We start from the raw sequence: 20994 nt of genomic DNA, 5'->3' as shown, positions 1-20994 counted from the left end.
ATGCCTTTTATTAGAGAGATTACAGTAGAGAGCTGACAGGAAATTAGGGGAGAGAGAGAGAGAGATGGAGAATGATATGCAATGGCTGGCACCTTAACCCCTAGGCCACCAGCCCTTAACGATGTTGAGGTTTAAGCCATGCATTATTTACAGCTCTTTAAAATATATCTTCGATGTTAACATTTAAGGCATAGGCTATACTTAATAAAACAATAATCAAAAAAAATCTTAAAAGGGACCTTAGCATGCCAGATTAAGATAATTGATTTGGGACTTTTTGCAAAAAAAATCTGGATAATAAAGTGGTATTAGGTGTATTAGGTATTAGGTGTTGGTCGTGATTTACCTGCATAGTGCTGGCAAACGCCCACATTTTGTCTGTTTTTGTCTGTGCAGGAAGAAAAGTCCCAGGTACCCAACATGGCAGAGTTGGGGTTATTCACCAAAAACACACACAGATCCATACTCTCTGAATCCCATGACTGTCAAGAAAAGAAAAAGAAAAAACAAGTACAAATGAAAATTACATTGTGAGCCTAGATGTGGTTAAGGTTTTTAAATGTGTAGTCTTCAGCCCACAATGAATCCCTTGAGGCAAACTATCGGATTTCTCAGAGCTCCCTCTGGAGCCACAAAAGACCTTATACTACCTTTGTTCACACTCCCCAAGACCTGTAGACAGACTCTGATATATGTGTAAAATCAGCGGAGTCCCAACCCATTTAACTCAGCAGTGAAGGTAAGGGGAACTTACGTTGACTTGTATAGCTTTGTGCATGCCCAGAAGCAGGGGGTTAAAATTGATGTAGTTAATTGGGGTCTGGTCCACCCATTGAGGGTCGTTGCGTTTGATTTTTAGACCAATCCATATTCTGTCCATGTTTCTCAGCTTCGGCAAAAGGGTGGTGATGAAGTCTACACACACACACACACACACACACACACACAATTATTTCTTATTTGACTGGTGCCAATACAAACTTTATCAAACATAAAAAACAATGTGTTTAACATCACTTGAGTCAGGACAGGCATGTTAACCACACTTGTCTTCTTTATTAAACAGAACTAGAACAATAGCGGTGCTCACCTTGCTCCACCTGATCTGAAATAGTGACCAGGGTTCCCCTTACCGACCGGCATTCCTCATTTGCATACTGAAATGTCACAGGCTTCTGGCTCCTCATCAGTGTGTAGCACTAAAAAGACAGCCGTATCTCAGAGTGTTCATTCCTTTTGAGATAAATAGGACCTTTATGCCTTTCAGCTCCTACTGTATGTCATTGTGCTATATGTGAATGTAAATGACCCTGTGTTCATTTTGTCCCGTTTTTCTTGCCACAGAGACACAATATCTCAAAAGACTTCCAAGTTTAATACAGGTTAAATAAAATATACAAAGAGATACGCAGTGGGCAGATGCCAAGTGAAGGTATTTTAAATGTTGACCCATCCAGCTCAACAGTTATTTTGCATTTGCAACCAACCTAAGTGACGAAATTGATAATTATTCAAAATGAAAGTAATTTTCTTTAAATGCAGATCATCTCACATTCACTCTGGCAGTAAATCAATCTGAAATAAAGCCACAGCTCTTTAACTCCTTGAAAATGTCTGTTGGGTCATTTCTTGATGGCGAATGCAAGATTTCCAGTCTCTGCTAAATAGTTTTCAGGTGGATTTTCCTTTAAAGTGCTCATATTATGCTTTTTGGCTTTTTCCCTTTCCTTTATTGTGTTATATATCTTTTTGTGCACATTATAGGTTTACAAAGTGAAAAAGCCCAAAGTCCACCCCAAAGGGAGACTTACCATCTCCAACAGAAAACACTGTTCACAAACTGCTCCAAACAGCTCTGTTGTAGTCCAGCCTTTACTTCCGTGACAAACGTGGTCACTTTGTAACACACGTTATAATGCTCGCCTAGCTGCTAGCGTGGCACGCCCTCATACTCTGCAACTGACTGGCTAGCAGTACTTACTGCACATGTGCGACTCCCAACAAAGATGGTACAGAAGTGAGATGTCTCACTCCGTAGCTAAAACAGAGAGCTCAACACACAGGGTGAAAAGAGGAGCTGCAGCTATGTGTAGTACAACAAAAATATGGTGTTTTCTGAAAATTAAACCACATAAACCTATTCTGGTACAACCTCTAAATACAGTTATGAACCTGAAAATGAGCATAATGTGAGCACTTTAAAAGTATAACATTTTTATATAATCAGTTTTGCAGTGTCGAGCAGTATCTAAAATGCAGATGCAGAGTGAAATGTGTTGATGGATCGGACCTTATTTCTGAAAGACAAAGATTGATTTTCACAGGGCAGTCCTCCAGGTTGAGGATCCAGAGCGTTTCGCTCCACTGAAGTGATGTTGTGTCTCTCACACACAAAAGGCAATCGCTGATCGCAACTGCGCTCATGCTCTGCAAAGCAAACACACGACAGTAAATGTGTGTATATAAAATAAACTGTAAGCATGCCTGGCATAAATCAAATCAAGTGATGTGCGTTAAAGCTTTTTTGCTCTCCGCAAGGATTGAATTCACATTATTTCTTATTACTGTGATGTATTGTTGTAGTTGTTTTCCAAGTAAGGAGTTTCAAACAAAATCGCTTATGCTTACAGAGGACATTTTTAAACACTGTTGTGTGAAATCCAGCCTGGAAAACCCCTGAAAAAGTGGTTTAAAATCTTAAGAATCTTAAGAAGTAAGGTTATTCATCAACATTTTGTTTTCACATAGGACCCCCGTCTCTCCTAGTAAAAAGTTGATTGAGAGGGTAGATTTTCAGGGCCTGTGTGTTCATCTCATGTTATGGATTCGACCTGCTGGGAGCTATTTCTCTGGTTTTACGTTGGCTGAACCAGGTTTTTAATTGAAGTTTCAAAAAGCCTGAAATGATCAGTCTCTTAACACTAAGACAAATGTAATTGTGACCTGGATGGATTCTTTTTTTTTTTAACTGATTTGAGTTGAAGTTGTTTTCTATCCACACAATATGGTAAATTAAAAAAATATCCCTCCTCAAACTCAGCTGTATAGAAACACTATGACGTTGACTCACCTGGAAAGAAGTGTTCAGAACTGATGGAGGTGCATCTGCCCAAGAAAGCCTCATGATAGAAGTACATCTGGGTGTACCTGAAACGTAAGAGTATTTCAGTCAACATCACATTGTGCTTGTACAACATGAACAGTATATGTGTGTGGCTGTACTGGCTTACGTCATGGGGAATACCCGGGCAGGCTCTGTCAAATCGACCCACCAGCTTTGCTTGGGAGAACTTGACTTGTTCTGTTCAAAACACGCAAGCATCAGAACCACATAATAAAATAATTCTCAAAAATCAACGTATTTACCACTTGTCTTAAAGAGAACTTACAAAGTACTTTTTACAAAACGAGAGAATTTAGAACAAAAACACACAATATAAAAAAAAAAAAAAAATCTCTTCAATGTGAAATGAAACATGGGATTATGGAATTAAATAGTTAAATATCTATGAAAAAATACTTGACTGTAGTTCATGTCTGTGTCAATAACATACAGTATTTGGGAGCTCTCCAGTGATTCAGTATTGCACTTCCATAAAGCTGGAGGACTCACAAGAGATGGAATAAAAACGGAATGGTCAAGATTGATGCAGCAGAGGCTGAGATGGCCTGCGTTTCACATTTTTAGATAAATAAATACATCTGATGGTTAGTTTTAAAAGGAACCGTAAAGTGCCACTAAGCTTTTAGGACATTGTTTTCATTATTTCTTCTTTTTTTAAAGTAGTTGGCTTTGAGGCAGAACTTTATTTTGACTGCTTACAGCTGTATTATCATGACAAATTGTCAGCTTGACCAGAAGATAACGGATAACGAAAATGAATTTTAGGCTGTACAAATGAAGTTCAGCGCAAATTCTTTCAGGAAGACTTCTATATTACGCAATCACCACTATCTCTCCCTAAAACTATTTAGCTGTTAAGAGGCGTTTACTTTTCAGTAAACCAATCAGAATTGGCCACGAAATTCATGATCCAATCACAGCATGACATCCTGCTTTAAATGTCTGCTCTCCTTGCTATCAGCTGTCTTTTCAGGCAAACGTGCAACCCTCCTCCTCCCCTTCCGCCTCTGGGCATCGGCAATCATTGCAACCTGAGTCCCTTTCCGGCAGACAGGTCCTTCGTTTGGTCTCCGGGTTCCCTCTCCACCATCACCAGTGTCTAGACTCCATCTGGGAGAATATGTTGGCTTCTATACCCCTTTAAAAAAATTTTAATGATGGAGTCTAATCCCCAAAGACTCACTTACATTTCATATTATGCTTATTTTCAATAAATATTTGCATATCTGCAACAAAGTCTCTCCTGATTAAAATCAACTACGATGCCAATGGGGAAAAAAACAAATGGAGTAAACAAGGTAAACTGTAAACAAGGTAAACTGCAATGTGTTTTACCCTTAGGTATTTTCAAGTGCCCCAGTTAATCCGAACAGCGATTGCTCAATAATAGCTTGGCAACCGTAACTAGGCATGGCAGGTCTGTCTGGCTTTAGATGACTACAAAACATGTCAGCTGTAGGCTGAAACGGTGTGCATGGGGCTGTAGTAAGAGCTATAATCAGTATCTCTAGCGGTTGGAGGGTGGGAAGTGGTGTCTTTCTTTTAGCCTTTACAAAACCAAAAACACAAGACCAAAATTGTTAGAAATAATGTATATTATAATAATATAAAGTCTAAAGAATAAACAGCTTGTTTGACATGAGCTGCATACATTAACAAGCCTGACTTACCAGTTTAGCTTTAGCCTTTTAGCACAATATCAAACCATTTTACATGGTTCTTGTTTTAAAAATAATAATACAATATTAAATAAATATCAAAAAGTTATCTGGAGACAGTTTTCAGCCAAACCAAAGCATTAGCGTAAGCTAGGTACTCACAGCTGAATAAATCTGAGCGACAGTCGTCATTTCAGCCGACAAAATCCCCAGTCGTTGGCTAGAAATGAGAAACCTGCTTTTGTCTGCCTCTGTCTGATATTAACGACCCATTGTTTTACAATTACTGTGAGTTGTAAGTGGTGTAGCTCCCGCCGTTATCACTGTAACCTGCATGTGTGCTGAACAGGTGTAGCAGGTCCTGGTTTGATTACATGGCCACTTACAGTCTCATGTAACTTACATCTTTTAGGTGCTGGTGGATCTGTCCGGCAGCAGTTGAGCTGAGTGGTGCAGCCAGTTTGCTGTCATTCGAACCGCAAAACAGCTTTGCCTCCTCAAAAGTTAGCTTAGGCTCATTAACAAACCAAAACTCTGCTCCATCTACGAAGATAGAGGTCTCATCGTGTCCACCTGAAAAGCACAACAAACACGCTCTAAAATCATGGCATTTTTCAGACAGTGACAACACGACACATTACACCCAGCCACAGACATGCAAGGATGAAATAGTTGTATTTGGGAGATCATCAAAAAAGAAGCTGAATCAAAGAAATTCTGGCCACTCTAATAACTCAAAAGATAATTTGACTTTCAACACAGAAACTGGAAAGATTTGGTCATTACCGGGATTGTACCACACTGGGTTCTTTGGTGTCTTTCCTGTTGAAGTATAAACAAAGAATGAGTTAAAAGCCAAATGAAACCAACGACACACAAATAATGAGATCATGTTGTGTTGCAGTAGATTTACAGTTTGTATAAGCCCACACAGTTTTTTTTTGTTTGTTTTTTTTACTTCCTTATTGTGTTCAATAAAACTGCAAAAATACAGCTGTGTGCTGCAGCTCAACATTCTAGTGACATTAGAAATCCCTTGAATTAAGCAGTCTTGATGAGCGATGTGAGCTCTTCCCAACAAAAAACAACCCTAGCTCTGTGCATATGTACACAGTAATGCTTTTATGTGTAGTCTTACCGCGAGGTATTTGGCAGACCCACTCTAGCCTGGTGTCACAGTGAAATGGTCTGGCGTAGAAAGGTGTCGGAGGTAAGTCGTGCAGCAGAAACACAAACAGGTGTTTCAAGCTACTCCTCGATGTCTAACAAGGACACAGATTGTTGATTGACACAAATATTATCATGAGGGAAATATAAAAAAAGAAAGCTGTTTTTATATCTGTGACATTACAGATCTTGTTGCTCCCTGAAACTCAGTGATAGTCTCTCTTTCTGACGACACAATCACTGACTGAGATAAATAAGGTCAAGAAACAAACAAAAAAAAAGTACTTAAATGGAGGGCAACAGCAAGAGACAAATCAGCTGGCACTGTCAAAAGAACCAAAATAAATGATCATCATGGCCACTTTGACATAGGCAAGTGACAGTGTCCTTATTTTGTGAAAAAACAAAACACCGTTCTGACCGGCTGTCTTTTCTGGGATTTTGTTTCAAGAAAGCATGTAGGACATGAAATCACTGAGTCAGTGGGGGCAGATTTCAGCTGTAGCTCTTGTTCTGACTCCCACAAACAGCTGAGCAAATGGCCTTGATTCACAGATCAAGCTGTACAGTATGGATGACCAAATCTGACTACACTAAAATAAAATAAGAAATTCATAAAGATAAAGCTAATAAAAATATAAGAGATTACACATAATAAAAAAAAAGAATAATAATAATAATAAATATATATATATATATATATATATATATATATATATATATATATATATATATATATATAATTGGGTATGTAAATGGAGAATAAAGGCAAAACAAGTGTTTATTCTTCCCTTAAAGTCCCCATTTAGTAAAATAAATCTACCAAGCCCACCTTGAATGCAGCGCAGTCCCGACTGTATGCATCATCCTCATGGAAATCTTGGCGTAAAACATCCATAGCCACCTGTTGTGGTGACATCAAATAAACAGACTTCACTTCTAAACGACTCAAAATGCAAACTACTGGAAAGGACTGGATATCGTTTTGTCTGAGTACACGTTAGAAACAATAATCGAAATTAGCAACCAGTAGCGTAAGTATAGGACATAGTCACTACAAAGGGTATCACTATTATTTCTTAAAACGCTGAACGATATCATACCGAAAATGTAATCTTAAAAATATGTCTTAGATAATAGCTCTTCTTACAAAGTATTAGTACAGGTAACCTTTCTGCGTTCCTTAAAAAAAACAAAAGTCATCTGTGAAACGTGAAAAATAAGGGTTACACTTTACTTGAAGGCATCTACATAAGAGTGACATGACACTGTCATGAACATGTCACAAACATTATAAACAAGTCCTAAACGTTTATGACATAATGCTTCTGTCATTAAGTGTCATTTAGTTTTTGTCATGACAAATTATGGTTAGAGTTAGGGTTAGGGTTCATGTGCCATGACTGTGTCATGACAGTGTCATGTCACTCTTATGTACCTTCAAGTAAAGTGTTACCAAAATAAGTTTTGCTAGGAAAAAAAGAATGTTTTGTCAGGATAAGTTCTATGGTGTGTTGTTGTAATACTCATTTCAGCCACATGAGGCTGAAGTGCACCACTACCCCACGTTCTCAATAGTAAAAATAGACTAAAAGCATTCATGTTTTCTTCCAGGTGAGTTTTAATTTCTCTATGCACTCTAAACACAAACACAAGGTACATATATTGTGTGTAAGCAAAATATGTAACGTTACTTTCATCTCTTTCTTTGGCTAGAAATCTATTTTAATTAGCACTAGACAGAAGTAAGAAGTAATTTAGAAACCTGTTTTACAGATGAAATATTTTTTAAGTAATGTAGAACAATTATCCTTTTCAGCTGTTCTTAAGTCACAATTTAGATCAGACTTAGAAAACGGATCACCAGAATTTTCTTTTTTCTCACTTGCCTCTGAGGGCTTCCATATTTTAAGGGAGGCATTTAGGATTAGAGTTATACTCACAGGCTGGCCGTCGCTCCACTGCCAGGAGCGATCAGCTGGGTTTCTCCTGTTCAGGCCAACCCAGAAGTACCGATTATCACTGCAACAAGGACACCAGAGCAAACCAACCATCATTCACAACACCAAATCAATCTTATTTCAAAGAAGATAATAAAACAATCATTTTAAGCCTTGAGATTTTAAAAAGGGAAGTTGGCATTGTATTCTTAGATACAAATGTTTAAAATTGACTCACTGAACAAGTGTGAAACGTGAGTCAGGAGATGGTATGCGTTTACTTTAAAACGTAAGTGAAGTGCTGAGTGTTTGTATGACAAACTAACAATGTTTAGCATTCATCTCTTTCTGTTAAGTAACTTGTAGTGTCAGTCCCTCCACACTTTTTTACAGTACAAAGCTTGAATCAAAAGTGAAGCAACAATTCATTTAGATTTGTTCATGTCACCATTTTCCAATAATAAAACAATGACAAATACATTAATGCTAAAAAAAAAAAAAGGAATACATACAGGACTGGTGTGCATGTGTGTATACCTGATGGTGTCTCTCATGATGCTGTGCAGGGCCCTCATCTCACCATTGTTAGTGAAGCTGGGCAGGTTGGCTCCCAGAGCCTGACAGAACATCTCAGCTTCCTTCCAGGAGCGCTTTCTGCTCAGCCTTTCCTCATGAAACACCTGACAAGGTGAAACAAACATTTACAACAGTTACTAAAGCAGTGCCCATAAAGTAAGAGGCTGGGTTGTAAAGAAAGCCAATATAATTGTCAGATCATGGAATTCAGAGTGTAGTGACAACGGTTGAATCTGTACAAAAAGAAAGCCATGGGAAATACACAATACATATCATTGTTTTGATTGGTCCAATGCAGAAGCAGCTTCAGTAATAGATACTTAAGTTTTACTTTATACAATATGTTATAATAAACTACATTACTAATCTGTTCCCAACGGTTTTGGAATGATGTTAATAGATTTTTATTTTTTTTATTGAAACATTAGAAACAGAAATAGTGTCTTCTTTATTCCAAGCATTCTTCTTCCTTGTCAAAACCTGCCCCCTACATTACCCACAAGGCAACTCGACCACAAACAGTTCGTTCGGAGAGCCGGGTGTGTTGTGCTAGTAGCGGCTAATGTAGCCTCAAGCAGAGATGAGAGCAGGCTACAGAAGTCTGGTAAGCTCACTTGTCTAACTTTTTGTATTTTAAAAAGTATAGTCTTCAGCCCCAACCGACACTGACTCAAATGACATCACTTGAGTCAATCTATAAGAAGGCTTATAAGGAACTATGCCTCCAAATTATAGAAAATGTCTACTGAGACACACACACACACACACACACACACACACACACACACACACACACACACACACACACACACACACACACACACACACACACACACACACACACACACACACACACACACACACACACACACACACACACACACACACACACACACACACACACACACACACACACACACACACACACCTTGTAGCAGTATTTGATGTTTGGTCCGGACACCCATCCATCAGGACAGGTTACGTTGGGGTTGGGGTTCGGCTCTGGTTCTGGGGCTGGACTGAGGTCTTTTCTACAAATGGTGCCGGCATTAAAAATGGTACAGTTCTTCACTTCCCACTTGCCCAAGGGTTTTGCGGTGGAAATCACTGCACAACCTCCATCCTGAACTGAAATACATAAGTAGAGGAAATACATAGAAGTTTCATCTAATGTGCTAAATTGCTAATATAGTTATTTATTTTTGCCCATGTAAATAACACGTATTTTAACATAAATAAGCAAAGAGTTTTACTTCCAGATTAAAAATCTACAGTTTTGTATTTTTTAGCTCAATAAATATGAAATTTGTGGAAATACAGACATCTATAGACTTCTGGTATACAGACATCACTGATGTAATCAAACTTTTAGAGCAACAACAGACATTTACATACATACATACATACATACATACATGCTAGTGTCCTGCATACGAAAAAGTGATGGTAAAAGGTTATGGTTGTTTTTTATGCATTAATAAATCAGTAAATCTGAACCTCCACACTACTTCAATAACCATGAGTCTGTTATGACATGGCTAGTCCTCTGGTCTTGTGCCATTCCTGCATTCCTGATACTGAGTGGAGCAGAAGTGGTTTTCACTAACCTGGTTCGAACCAGCCCCAGTTGGTATACGTAACCACACCCGGGGACCCATCCTGGTTCAGCCACTGGTACTCCCCTGTGTTCTTAATGTCCTGCAGCCCTATCCAAAAATACAGAGTTTCCTTCTTCATCTGCTCTCCAAGTAGACGGCTGATAAAGGCCTGCTCAAACCTAGAAAGAACAGTCAACTATGAGAATACCAGAAAGTATTTACGTGGGCACCACTTGATGAATGTCAGTGTGTACTTTTGATCAAGCAGCTGAACAAACTCCTACCTGTTTCTTATAGTGATGTTGCAGCGATCTTTGAAGGGTACTTGTTTTGGGTTCACTTGATAACAGGAGTTGCCGTGTCTCCTCCAACCCTAAAGTGATTGCCAGTAGTAACACTTAAAAGCTACATTCAATTTACAAGCTGAACATCTGTCACTTTCATGCAAAGTACCGATTCTCATACACATCCAGTCCTCGGCGATCAGTATTCATGTCTTTGTCACCATCACAGTCAACCAGGATAGTTTTGTTTTTGCACACATCTCCTCCATCCTTGCAATAGCTGCTAATGCAGCTGGAGATCTGCATTCACCCCTTTATGACTCAAAAGCTGTCCAAATGTCATCTGACCTTAACAGCAAGTAATCCTTTAAATGCACACTTGCATGGCTACTCCATTCTTCTTCATGATTTCATGATTATTGCTGACGTGTGGAATGACAGATATCACTTGCAAACATGGATGTGAATAAACAAAAGGATCACATTTGACCAAAAAGTCATTAAAAAATAAAAATAACTGAGCATGGCCTGTAATGTGCACATTCTTTGAGTCTGGACCTAAATTACATGTCAGTTGCCAATACAATTTAAAAGGTAATGCAAAACACTGCAAGCGTCCTTTGTGAAATAAGGTAAACTAGACAATACTTACATCCTCAAAGCTACATCCGGCCTGTGTCGCTGGTTCCTTGACATCTCCTTTCTTCTGACACATAAAAGGTAGCCTCTGTTTGCAGTCCCCAACCCGCCAACCGTGATGCTGTGGAGCACGATCACAGGTTGGATTTGCAGGCCTCGTGTAAACAAACTTGTACAGCAGATCATAAGAAGACAAAAACAGAGCCACTGTACACACAGGCCCAACACACAAAGACTTAATACAATAGGTGGGGTTACACAAAACACACACACACACACACACACACATGCACCTAACGCACACACACACCTCTCCAGAGTAGAAGACGCAGCTAGTATTCAGAGTGGGCTGGACTGGTTGGTTTTGGTCCCAGTAGGTGAAAGTGACAGGTGCCTGGTCGATCCACTTGAAGACGGTGATGTCAACGCCGATACCGATCAGACCGATCCACACGTCCAACAACTGGCCATCTGACAGACCATAACACACATGAGAACATCACTTTGTGGAATTGTTTAAAATCAAACTCAAATAGTCAAGGCAGGGGTCTGGTTGAGAGAACTTTTTCTTTGTATTTTTTTTCCATTTACCTGCATGGAAATTAGTGCTGATCATCTCCTTGCTGTCAATAGAGTGGAGGCTAGCCAGAAAGCCTCCCCCTCCTCCCTCTGTGTTGTTGCAGATCATCTGGGAATCTGTAAAGCTTTGAGGTTTGTCCTTCACCAACTTGTAACACCAGCCATTCCATGGGACCCAACCGTCTGCACACACTGTTTCTTTATATACAAAAGACTCTGTAGAGAAGGAGCAAGACAGATAGAGGGAAGGTAAGGTCAATTCACAAATTTGACTCAAAGAGCTTTATGATCTGCTGAACAGGGTCAAAGAAAGAAACAGAAGCTATTGCAAAGTGAGGTCAGCAGCTGACCTACCTGTTGTTGCTGTGTGAGAGGCATTCACGCTCTTCTTGCAGATGTATGGCAGCCGTTTGTTGCACGCCTCAGATTCATATTTCTGCTTGGAGTTCAGGACTCCACAGTCTAACTCCAAAAGTACGGGGGTGGATGGCATTCCTGTCAAACCACATTCCCACACACAATAAATACACATAAAAATCACATCGCATTTACCTCTGCGTATCTTTCTAAGTTATTTCTAGGTTCAGCTTATCGACTGCGTTTCACACGGAGAGTTGAAATAAAAGAAACGATTCATGTCCTAATAAAGGTTGAACACAGTGCTGCTAGTAGCAACATCGACATGTTGTAAATTATAGCAATCACAAAGAGCTCATATCAGCAGAATGCCAGATGGCTGCAGTATCCTTGACGTTGACATTGCAGTGTAAGAACAATCTCTTTCCTTTGAGAAGAAACAAAAAAAAACAGAAAACATATCACAATAGCTAGAAGGCTTTATAAAGCCTCCCATTCAGTACTATTAATGAGTTATTCAGCAACAGTAACAATCCCAATGCTACACTATGTCCAAAAACCAGGCACAATGAGCTTTCGTTACAACACTGGCCTCATTGTTTTCTGACTGACATCAAGTCGCAGTTTATAGAAGGGCAGCAACAACAGCAGATCACAACAGGATGCTGGTTTTGCTGTTCTAGATGGAGCAGGTGTTTTCAGCTACAAACTCAGTTGCAGCAGAACTTTGGAGCTCCATAACCTTGTTTTTGCTCCCAACTTTTACATCTTTAGATTAGATTCAACTTTATTGTCATTGTGTAGAGTACAAGTACAAAAGACAACGTTTGCGTCTAACCAGAAGTGCAGAAAAGCAGAAACGTGCAATGTGATATACAAAGTATAGACAGATGGTTCATAGGCAGGACAAGAAATATATTGCAGTGTTATAAGAGCAGAATAAATATGGCTATGTCATATGAACAGTGTATGAACAACATGTACAGATATGTGCAATGTAGTAGGAGTGACATTGTAATAGTAGTACGAATAATATAGATATATGCGGTGTATCAGCAGAATATATATTAAATATAATAAATATGGATATTCTGTATGAACCGTATAGACAGATATGTACAGTATGTACAGATATGTGCAGTGTGGTAACATTACAAGAGTAGTAAGAATAAGTGTATGTGCAGGATGAATAGTATGAAGAGCAGTAGAATATGGCTATACATGTGTGTACTGTAATTTACACAGATACTCTCAGAAATAGGACAACATTTATATATAGATATAACCATCATCACCTGTTTCCCAGCGCAGAGTGGTGAGAGGGGAACCATCTGACCACTGCCAGCCGTGAGAAGTGTCTAACTGGTGAAGGCCGATCCACATCCTTTCAGGCATTCCATCAAGACCGTCCAATACTGCGCAATGCAACATCACAGCACACAGGACAAGTAATGCATACATTTGAATTAAAAAATGAAGGAAATTACAAGTCTAACATAATATGACTCATCAAGATCATTTGGGATTGTGAAACATGTGAAAAAATTTAAACAGAAACACAGAGATACATAATGAATTGAAACAAAAGGGACAGAGAGCAGAAGAGTAGGAGAAACATACAAGAGTCAAGCCACAACTGGAACATGAAACTGTGCTACCCAGGTATAAGTAACCATGTGTAAGTGTCAACTGAATGTTACTAATGAGTGTAACTAAGTGTCGCTGAGAGCGGTTGGTGCAGTCAGCCTTATTAAGGAAACTAGTGTCGCTCTATTCACACCTTAATGTGGTTTTGAACAAGTGTCACACTTACAACAAAGCAGTTGCAACTGCTGCACTCTCAAACACCTAACATTAACTTAACATGAGACACAACAGCTTAGATAATAACCATGTTGTTAGAGTGTTTATGACCCAAAAACCCATAGAAGATATTAAGGAAGGAACTGAAATGCATCCTTGAGCCTACAAGACTGTTTAGTTTCAGGGGCAGTGGTGGCCTAAATTGGTTGCCAATCTTTTAGAAATTCCTACGGTCAAAAAGATATGGACAGGCCACCGTACCTCTGGAATAACCTTCGGTTGCATGTCAGAGATGCCAGCTCTATCACCACTTTTAAATCAACACTCAAAACATTTTTTTTTCCAAACATTATGGACCATCATTATGAGTTCTTCTATTTTTAGTTTTTACCCTTGTACCACTTTTTCTTTCAATTACTTATACTGTATATCCGCAATGATTTTAATTATTTTTAATACTATTTTTTTTACTGAATTCCCTGTTGTACAGTGTTTTGAGTTTAGTCTTATGGTGATATTGCACTTGAAATAAAATAAAATTGAATTGAATTGAATTAAAGGTTAGAGACGCGAGCTTGTGACCGGGAGGACGTCGGTTCAATCCCCAGACCGACAGGATAAAATCTGGGTGGGGAAAGTCTCTCCCTCATTACCACCACTGAGGTGCCCTTGAGCAAGGCCCTTAACCCCAGTGGAGCTGCTCAGTGGCCAGCAGATCAGACTGTTGACGGTTGTACTGGGCAGCTTCCAGATATGAATGTGGAACTGTGTGTGAATGTGACCAGGGAGTTTCTGCAAAAGAGAGATTGCCTCTCAGTGAACCTTCCCTGAATAAATAAAAGTTTAAAAAAAAAAAGAAAAAAAAAGTAAACTATTTTTTTTATTTATGTTTTTTGTATCACACAGTAGGAATGATAGTGGGGAAACCAAAATCAAGATGAACAAGGTTTTAAAAAAAGAAAAGAAACAAGAAGCAGAAGAAGAACAAATTAAAGAAGAAATAGACAAACAACCACACTTGCAGCAAGTAGTCCGGTGCAGCATCGTGTGACAACTACACGGCAACAATCACTCACTGTTAATGAGGTCATGCCTCCACTCACACAACCACAGGGTTCTTAGTGGAGATGTTCCGAAACCGATACCAGTATCAGTATCGGCTCCGATACTGCCTAAAATGCTGGTATCGGTATCGGGAAGTACTGGAGTTAATGCACCGATCCGATACCATGTAATAAAGCCCTAAAGAAAATCTACGTTAAGTAGTTTATTTATGTTATTTTTCCGTTATAACGGACTGTCAAACTGGAGAATAAAAGAAGAAGTTCTGGGGCGTTCATTGTTTGTGTTTGTTCATGTTTCACAAAGAGTTTAACCTGAGCCAGACCGACAACAAAGATAGAAATCATATCACATCCATACAGAGATAGTAGTATACAGTTGTTAAAACATAATAAAATATATGACACACTGGTATCGGATCGGTACTCGGTATCGGCCGATACGCAAGTTCAGGTATCGGAAAGCAAAAAATGGTTCGGGCCATCTCTAGTTCTTAGTCATTCTAGATTCAGTTTTTTTTCCCTTTTCGTTAACTTTCATATAAAGAACAATAAGTAGGAAAACCACACCTACAGAGAGCTGAAGAAGTAAAAGATGAAATAAAGTCATTACATGGAGCCATTAAGAAATAATACAGATATAATACAGAAATTAAAGACTGGGACAAAACATTATTTTTGGATACCTGATCTTTGTGTAACAAAACTTAAGAGAAGGAATGCATTTTTCAATACCACAGACTAATGGTAAAGCTCATATCATGTGATATTTACCCGTGATAACAATCAATTTAATAAAGATAATTTGTGATCCATATCAATAAAGAGTGTGTGTGTTTGTGTTGCATTTGGGCATGACTAAAATATTTGAAATCACTTTCTGTTTTGTTTCTTGAAATAGTTTGTTACCCAAACAGAGGGGGAAGGGCTGGCCCTCAAAATGAAACTATTTCTTTTAAAGTTATTACAGTATAAATATAGTTTCTGGGCTTTGAGAGATGCAGGCCAGATGATATATTTAGAAGTTTTGTAGCCCTGCCAAATTAATTATTATGGCAGTTTTTATCATTCTACATGTTACAAATGTGTGCGTTGGGAAGCGTTCCTCTCATATCAGAGCATTTGATTGTGTTGATGCTGAATCCAATACGTCCAACATGAAGTCGGTGACTTTGCTCATAGGTGGAGAAGAAACAAGAAGTTGAAGAAGGTGAAGAAGTAGTAATACGTAGTTAATCAGTCTTACAGGTTTTGGAGTGGAGATCGTTCGGCTCAGACACACTCAGCAGATCAGCTCCCTGACTACGACATGAATCCAGAGCTTCCTGCCAGGTCACCGCGGCACCGGAAACAAACTCATAGCAGGATTCCCCTTCCGGCCCGGCGAACAGAGTCTGGCAACCCTCCTCTGCAAAGTCCAAGAGACAGTGTCAGTGTGAGAATCTAAGCACGTCAGTCATCATTTGTTAATGCCGCCGGATGTCATTTTACGTGATTTCAACATGACTGTGTCCTGGAAAACATCCAGCCATGCAACGTTAATGGAGACAAAAGTAGACTATTTAACAGTAATGGCAAAAATTAAATAAATAAATAAATAAAAAGGGCCGCTGGGCGCCCAGATAGCTCAGTTGGTAGAGCGGGCGCCCATATATATATAGAGGTTTACTCCTCAAAGCAGTGGGCCCGGGGTTCGACTCCGACCTGCGGCCCTTTGCTGCATGTCATCCCCCCCCCCCCTCTGCCCTTTCATGTCTTCAGCTGCCCTGTCAAATACAGGCCTAAAATGCCCCCCAAAAAACTTATCTACTCAAAAAAAAAAAAAAGGGCCGCTGAATGTCCCCATGGTAAATTTCTTGTCAGGTAAAAGGGACAAAAATTGTGAAATTTATGATCATATCCTTAAAATGATTGAACAACATGCCAGGTATTAAACAGTGTCCCTTCTTTCTGTCTTGGTCGTAGTCTGATGAGGTGGCACACCAGGACAGTCCAGGGAAATCTGCATCTGGGAGGCATCCGTGATGCCAGCTGCCGTTGTATTTGAAGGGGAACTCACAGCGAGAGCCGGCAGAGTTCCCAGCGGTGGTGTGGACAACTGCACAGAGAGGAGAGGTGAGCAAAGGGCAAAGATTTGGGAATGTTACAAACTCCAACACAAAAGTTGAAGTGCTTTAAGCAATTATTTAATAAATTAGAAACATTCATCATAACACAGTAAAAGATAGTCAGATAGTGTGGTGGGCGGGACATTAGGTCAGATTCAGTGGTGAGTGAAACAGAAGCAGAGGGACAGACACAGAGCTGTAGCAGAGCCAAAGTAGCACACTTTTTTTAATTATCAACTTTACCGGTGATCAGGCAAATAAAACGCTGATACAGATAATCTGCAAACTGCCAAAAAACGGCCCGATCCGATTATCGGTCTATCCCTAATGTAAATGAAACACTATATTGAACTGAACGTAGGTTTCTACATAGGCACCTCACCCTAAACTTACATCAGATCCTGTATGGTGAATAAAAGGAATGACTATGAACAAGGAGAAAGAACATTCTATAACGAAGAAGTAACAAGTGAGCAAAATGAGAAATGAAAATCGTGAATGCATCTTCATGCCAGTCTAGCCTTTTTGATGAGAGAAAGCATTCACCATCCACACTCATAGTCTGTGTCCTCTGGATATACATTAAATAAGAGATATGTTTAAAACTTTGATTCCTGCTTTGTGTGAGTTTTTTTTTTTTTTAAAGAAACAGTCATGGATACAGACATTAGATTTCATATTTAAGCATGAATTCCTATTTAAATAAGAAATGATTTGGATTCTAAAGACGAATAATTGTGTAACTCACTTAAATACTACTGTAGATCTTACAAATGACAATCAACAAGACATCAGCAATTCAATCAAAAGTTATACTAGCAAGGTTAAAAAATGTGCATTTTAAAACCTACAATTATTAACACTTAAACTTTCTCTGTCTAGCCTTATGGAGCCTTTTAAATGTACTATACTATGTAATTTCCGAATATTTCTACATAAGGTGTAGGTGTTTGCATTTGATCGAATGTAGCTCACATTCAGTCTTGCAGTGAGCAATACATGAAGCAAAAGTGAAAGCCAGCTTTTATGTTGCACCGTGTCACGCAGACCTTCGTCATACGCATATCATAAAGCACACCCGGAATTTTTGGGTAGTCCCCAAAAATTCAAAGACGCAGTTTTGAAACTGAGATACTTCAGAGTTTTTAGAGGAAACCCTTTTCTTTAACCTGGAATATGACATACCATGTTGTTACCGAGCATAAAAGCAGAAATAATTGATAGGCGTGAACATAACCAACCAACCAGTCGGACTCTGTTAAAAATGTACAAGAACCTGTTTTGGTGGTGTAACACAAAAGCCAGCGGAGGTAACACCTGAATATACAAGGGTGTGACACATCCCAAGGTTCAATTGAGGAAGTGGATTCTCTAATGGAAGCTAATGTGCTACAACACAACACAAGCTGAATTTGACACTACTTTCATTTCTTGACCGATCATTCCCTCAAGCATTAGTCAGTCCTCAGAGATCCATAATAGACAGCATAAGGCACTTTTTGCTGATCTAGAGCATACAAGCATTTTCTCTCTCAGATAAAAAACAAAGGAAACCACACTCACCGTGATACAGCATCTGGCAGATGTTGTCCTGGGATCCTCCTCTTACCCAAGTGTCATTAGTTTCCCGTTTGGTGGCAACTTTGCCATCGCTGACCGCCAGGCCCATTTGATAGGTTGTGTAAACAGCCCCATCCAGGCAACGCCACCACAGCAGGATGTTGGCGCCACAGTCGACCAGGGATAATACCTTGGAGCGGACATCCAACGCCAAGCAGAGGGATGTGTCCACGTTGAAGAGCCGGTGACCCGAACCCCACTTCCACAGCTGGGACCTGCTGTTTGGATCACAGGAGGTGAGACTCAAGTCTGCAGAAGCCCCTGTAACTAGGCACTTCCCTGTGCTCGTGTGCTGGATGGTGAAAGCATCCTCGTCTGTGGTTATGGGACAAACACAGAAAAAATTACAGATTTTTGTTACAATCAAGATCTAGACTGGACCTTTGCATTGAGTTTCCAGTCTAAAATGATTACTGTTTATATGATTGTTGTAGGCTATACAGGAATGATCACAATGGCTTGAATTACTTACAACTGACAGTAACCATAGCTACAATTTAGAACGATGAGGTCACTTCCTCTGTACTATTGGGGGGGAAGTTTGCAATGTCCAAATTCTTGTGGACAAAAAAAAAAAAAAGCTGACAATATTTCTTATTTCCTGTGCTTCTTTCATATTGGCAAGAGAGATAATGAAAATATTTGGAATAGAAGTTGATTGCCTATTTGCCACATTATACCTGGGCAGATCACTGTTAAAATGATGACACAGGATGAATATCCTTTTAATAAGCTGCTAACAAGAAGGCCCGATCATGAAGAAATGGCTGCAGGTAAACCCTCCAAGGATAGCTGGCCTGCATTTGTCGATAAAATAAACTGTATGGAGAAACTGAACTTTATTCACTACTTACTAAATATTCGAAAAAAATGTATGTCTATATGCAGTATATGCGAGGTATCTATATATTAAAAACCCTCACACTTGATGGGTATTTTATGGGGTTGATTCCAGTATTTTTAAGACTATATGGACGGAAATGAAAATATATACATGTATTGCTTTATTGCTAGATCTACATGTTGGAATATACATTTTACAGAAGAGGCATGTAACTGCATAACGTTAGTTAACAGAATAAAGAAAAAGTGGACAATAAATAGGGACATAATATAACCTGGGTTAATAGTTATGGGTGATTACAGCAAAATACAGATGAAAACTGCAGTACTAGCTAGCTACTACCTACCCACACAGGCTTTCTAAAACAGAAAACAATATCATATTACAGATTCTCTGTATAATATTTTTGTTATTCAGGCTTCCTTCCTTTCCATATATAGCCCAACGCTATTGAGCGTCAAAAGTAGCTAGCTTTTAGCCTACGCACAAATAATGAGAGCTGTTTCCAGATCTAAACATGACTTCACGGAGCTACTAGGGGAGGGATGAGTATGCAATTTGTTTAACCTGTCAGAATATGGCCAGGCATCAAACTCACTGGGGGATGGGAACAATATCAAACTACTAACTAACAAGCTAACAAACGAACTACTTCGTAAACTAAAAGCTGCTTTTTTATTATGCTTCCACTTGTTGTAGTCCAGCAGGTTTGAGGCTATTGTCCTCGGATTCATCTCGCGCTTCTGTGGCCGAACTTATTATCCAGCTAAATCGAAACTGAATGGTAGAAACGGCTTAAAAAGATTAAAAAAGTGACAGAAATGAAAGAAAAGTGTCGGAGCTTAAGGTAGCTAGCTACTTACCGAAACCTTTAACGTTAGCCGCCGGTGAGCAAGTTCCAAAGAAAACAGTTGTCTCCAACACAATCAAAAAACAAAGGCAAAGTGTCGCATTGGATATTTTCAGCATGGTGACGCCGGCAGTCTTTTTGTTGGATTCATAAATAATCTGCCCTCCCGGAGTGCTGAACTGTGAATGTAGCTAGACTGATTAATAACTAAACTCCAAACCGAAAGATAGATAACTAATCTACGCCCGTTCTCCCAACTGTCAGTTGTGTTGAGTGAGTCCCGCGCCAACGACGCGGTCAAGCTAGCTAGCAATAGCCAAAGTGAAGGAATAGACTTCCGGTTTAAAGTATAAAATAGCGTAGTCAAAAAGTCATTATTTAAATATAACATTTATTTATAATAATTTATTTTGGAAATGTTTATTGTAAGCCAACGTATAAATTACTAAGTCAAACATTCAAAACCAAAAAATAAAATGCCAAGTCAAAATTATGACTTACTCTAAGTAAAAACAATGAGCTATAACATTAAGTCAAAAGTATTAAATAATAAGATACTAAGTCAAAATTATGACTTGGGCTACTAAGTAAAAACATGAGATAAGTCAAAAATTATGAAATTCTACCGTTATACTTGTTGGGGATTTACCTCTGTGTCCCCTCTTTTGGGACAATGTGTCTGACTCTAGGCTAATAAAAGATCTATATATCCCCGCACATTCGTTAAATTGGTATTACATTGATCCTAAGCAAGAGCCAAATAAGACGATAAGATAAAGTCAAATA

General features: G+C 39.1%; 1 protein-coding gene across 1 annotated transcript in view; it reads right to left on the bottom strand.

Annotated features, from left to right (window-relative positions):
• ly75 (lymphocyte antigen 75) overlaps positions 1-20500 on the bottom strand; it is a 28847-nt gene extending 8347 nt beyond the window's left edge. Inside the window, exons 1-24 of the mRNA XM_078246089.1 lie at positions 20222-20500; positions 18458-18829; positions 16711-16884; positions 16033-16194; positions 13218-13337; positions 11920-12060; positions 11578-11781; positions 11297-11457; positions 11000-11107; positions 10348-10436; positions 10073-10242; positions 9394-9593; positions 8427-8569; positions 7893-7971; positions 6782-6853; positions 5921-6044; positions 5569-5604; positions 5186-5355; positions 3231-3301; positions 3071-3147; positions 2291-2427; positions 1091-1199; positions 755-915; positions 347-482 (exon numbers count right to left, since the gene is read on the bottom strand). Coding sequence (XP_078102215.1) covers positions 347-482; positions 755-915; positions 1091-1199; positions 2291-2427; positions 3071-3147; positions 3231-3301; positions 5186-5355; positions 5569-5604; positions 5921-6044; positions 6782-6853; positions 7893-7971; positions 8427-8569; positions 9394-9593; positions 10073-10242; positions 10348-10436; positions 11000-11107; positions 11297-11457; positions 11578-11781; positions 11920-12060; positions 13218-13337; positions 16033-16194; positions 16711-16884; positions 18458-18829; positions 20222-20327 — 3322 coding nt within the window. The 5' untranslated portion in view covers positions 20328-20500. The remainder of the gene's footprint in view (positions 1-346; positions 483-754; positions 916-1090; positions 1200-2290; positions 2428-3070; positions 3148-3230; positions 3302-5185; positions 5356-5568; positions 5605-5920; positions 6045-6781; positions 6854-7892; positions 7972-8426; positions 8570-9393; positions 9594-10072; positions 10243-10347; positions 10437-10999; positions 11108-11296; positions 11458-11577; positions 11782-11919; positions 12061-13217; positions 13338-16032; positions 16195-16710; positions 16885-18457; positions 18830-20221) is intronic.
• Between the last annotated feature and the right edge of the window lie 494 nt (positions 20501-20994).

This window comes from Sander vitreus, chromosome 1 (assembly GCF_031162955.1).
Source record: "Sander vitreus isolate 19-12246 chromosome 1, sanVit1, whole genome shotgun sequence".
NCBI lineage: Eukaryota > Metazoa > Chordata > Actinopteri > Perciformes > Percidae > Sander > Sander vitreus.
This window is presented reverse-complemented; position numbering and strand designations above follow the sequence as displayed.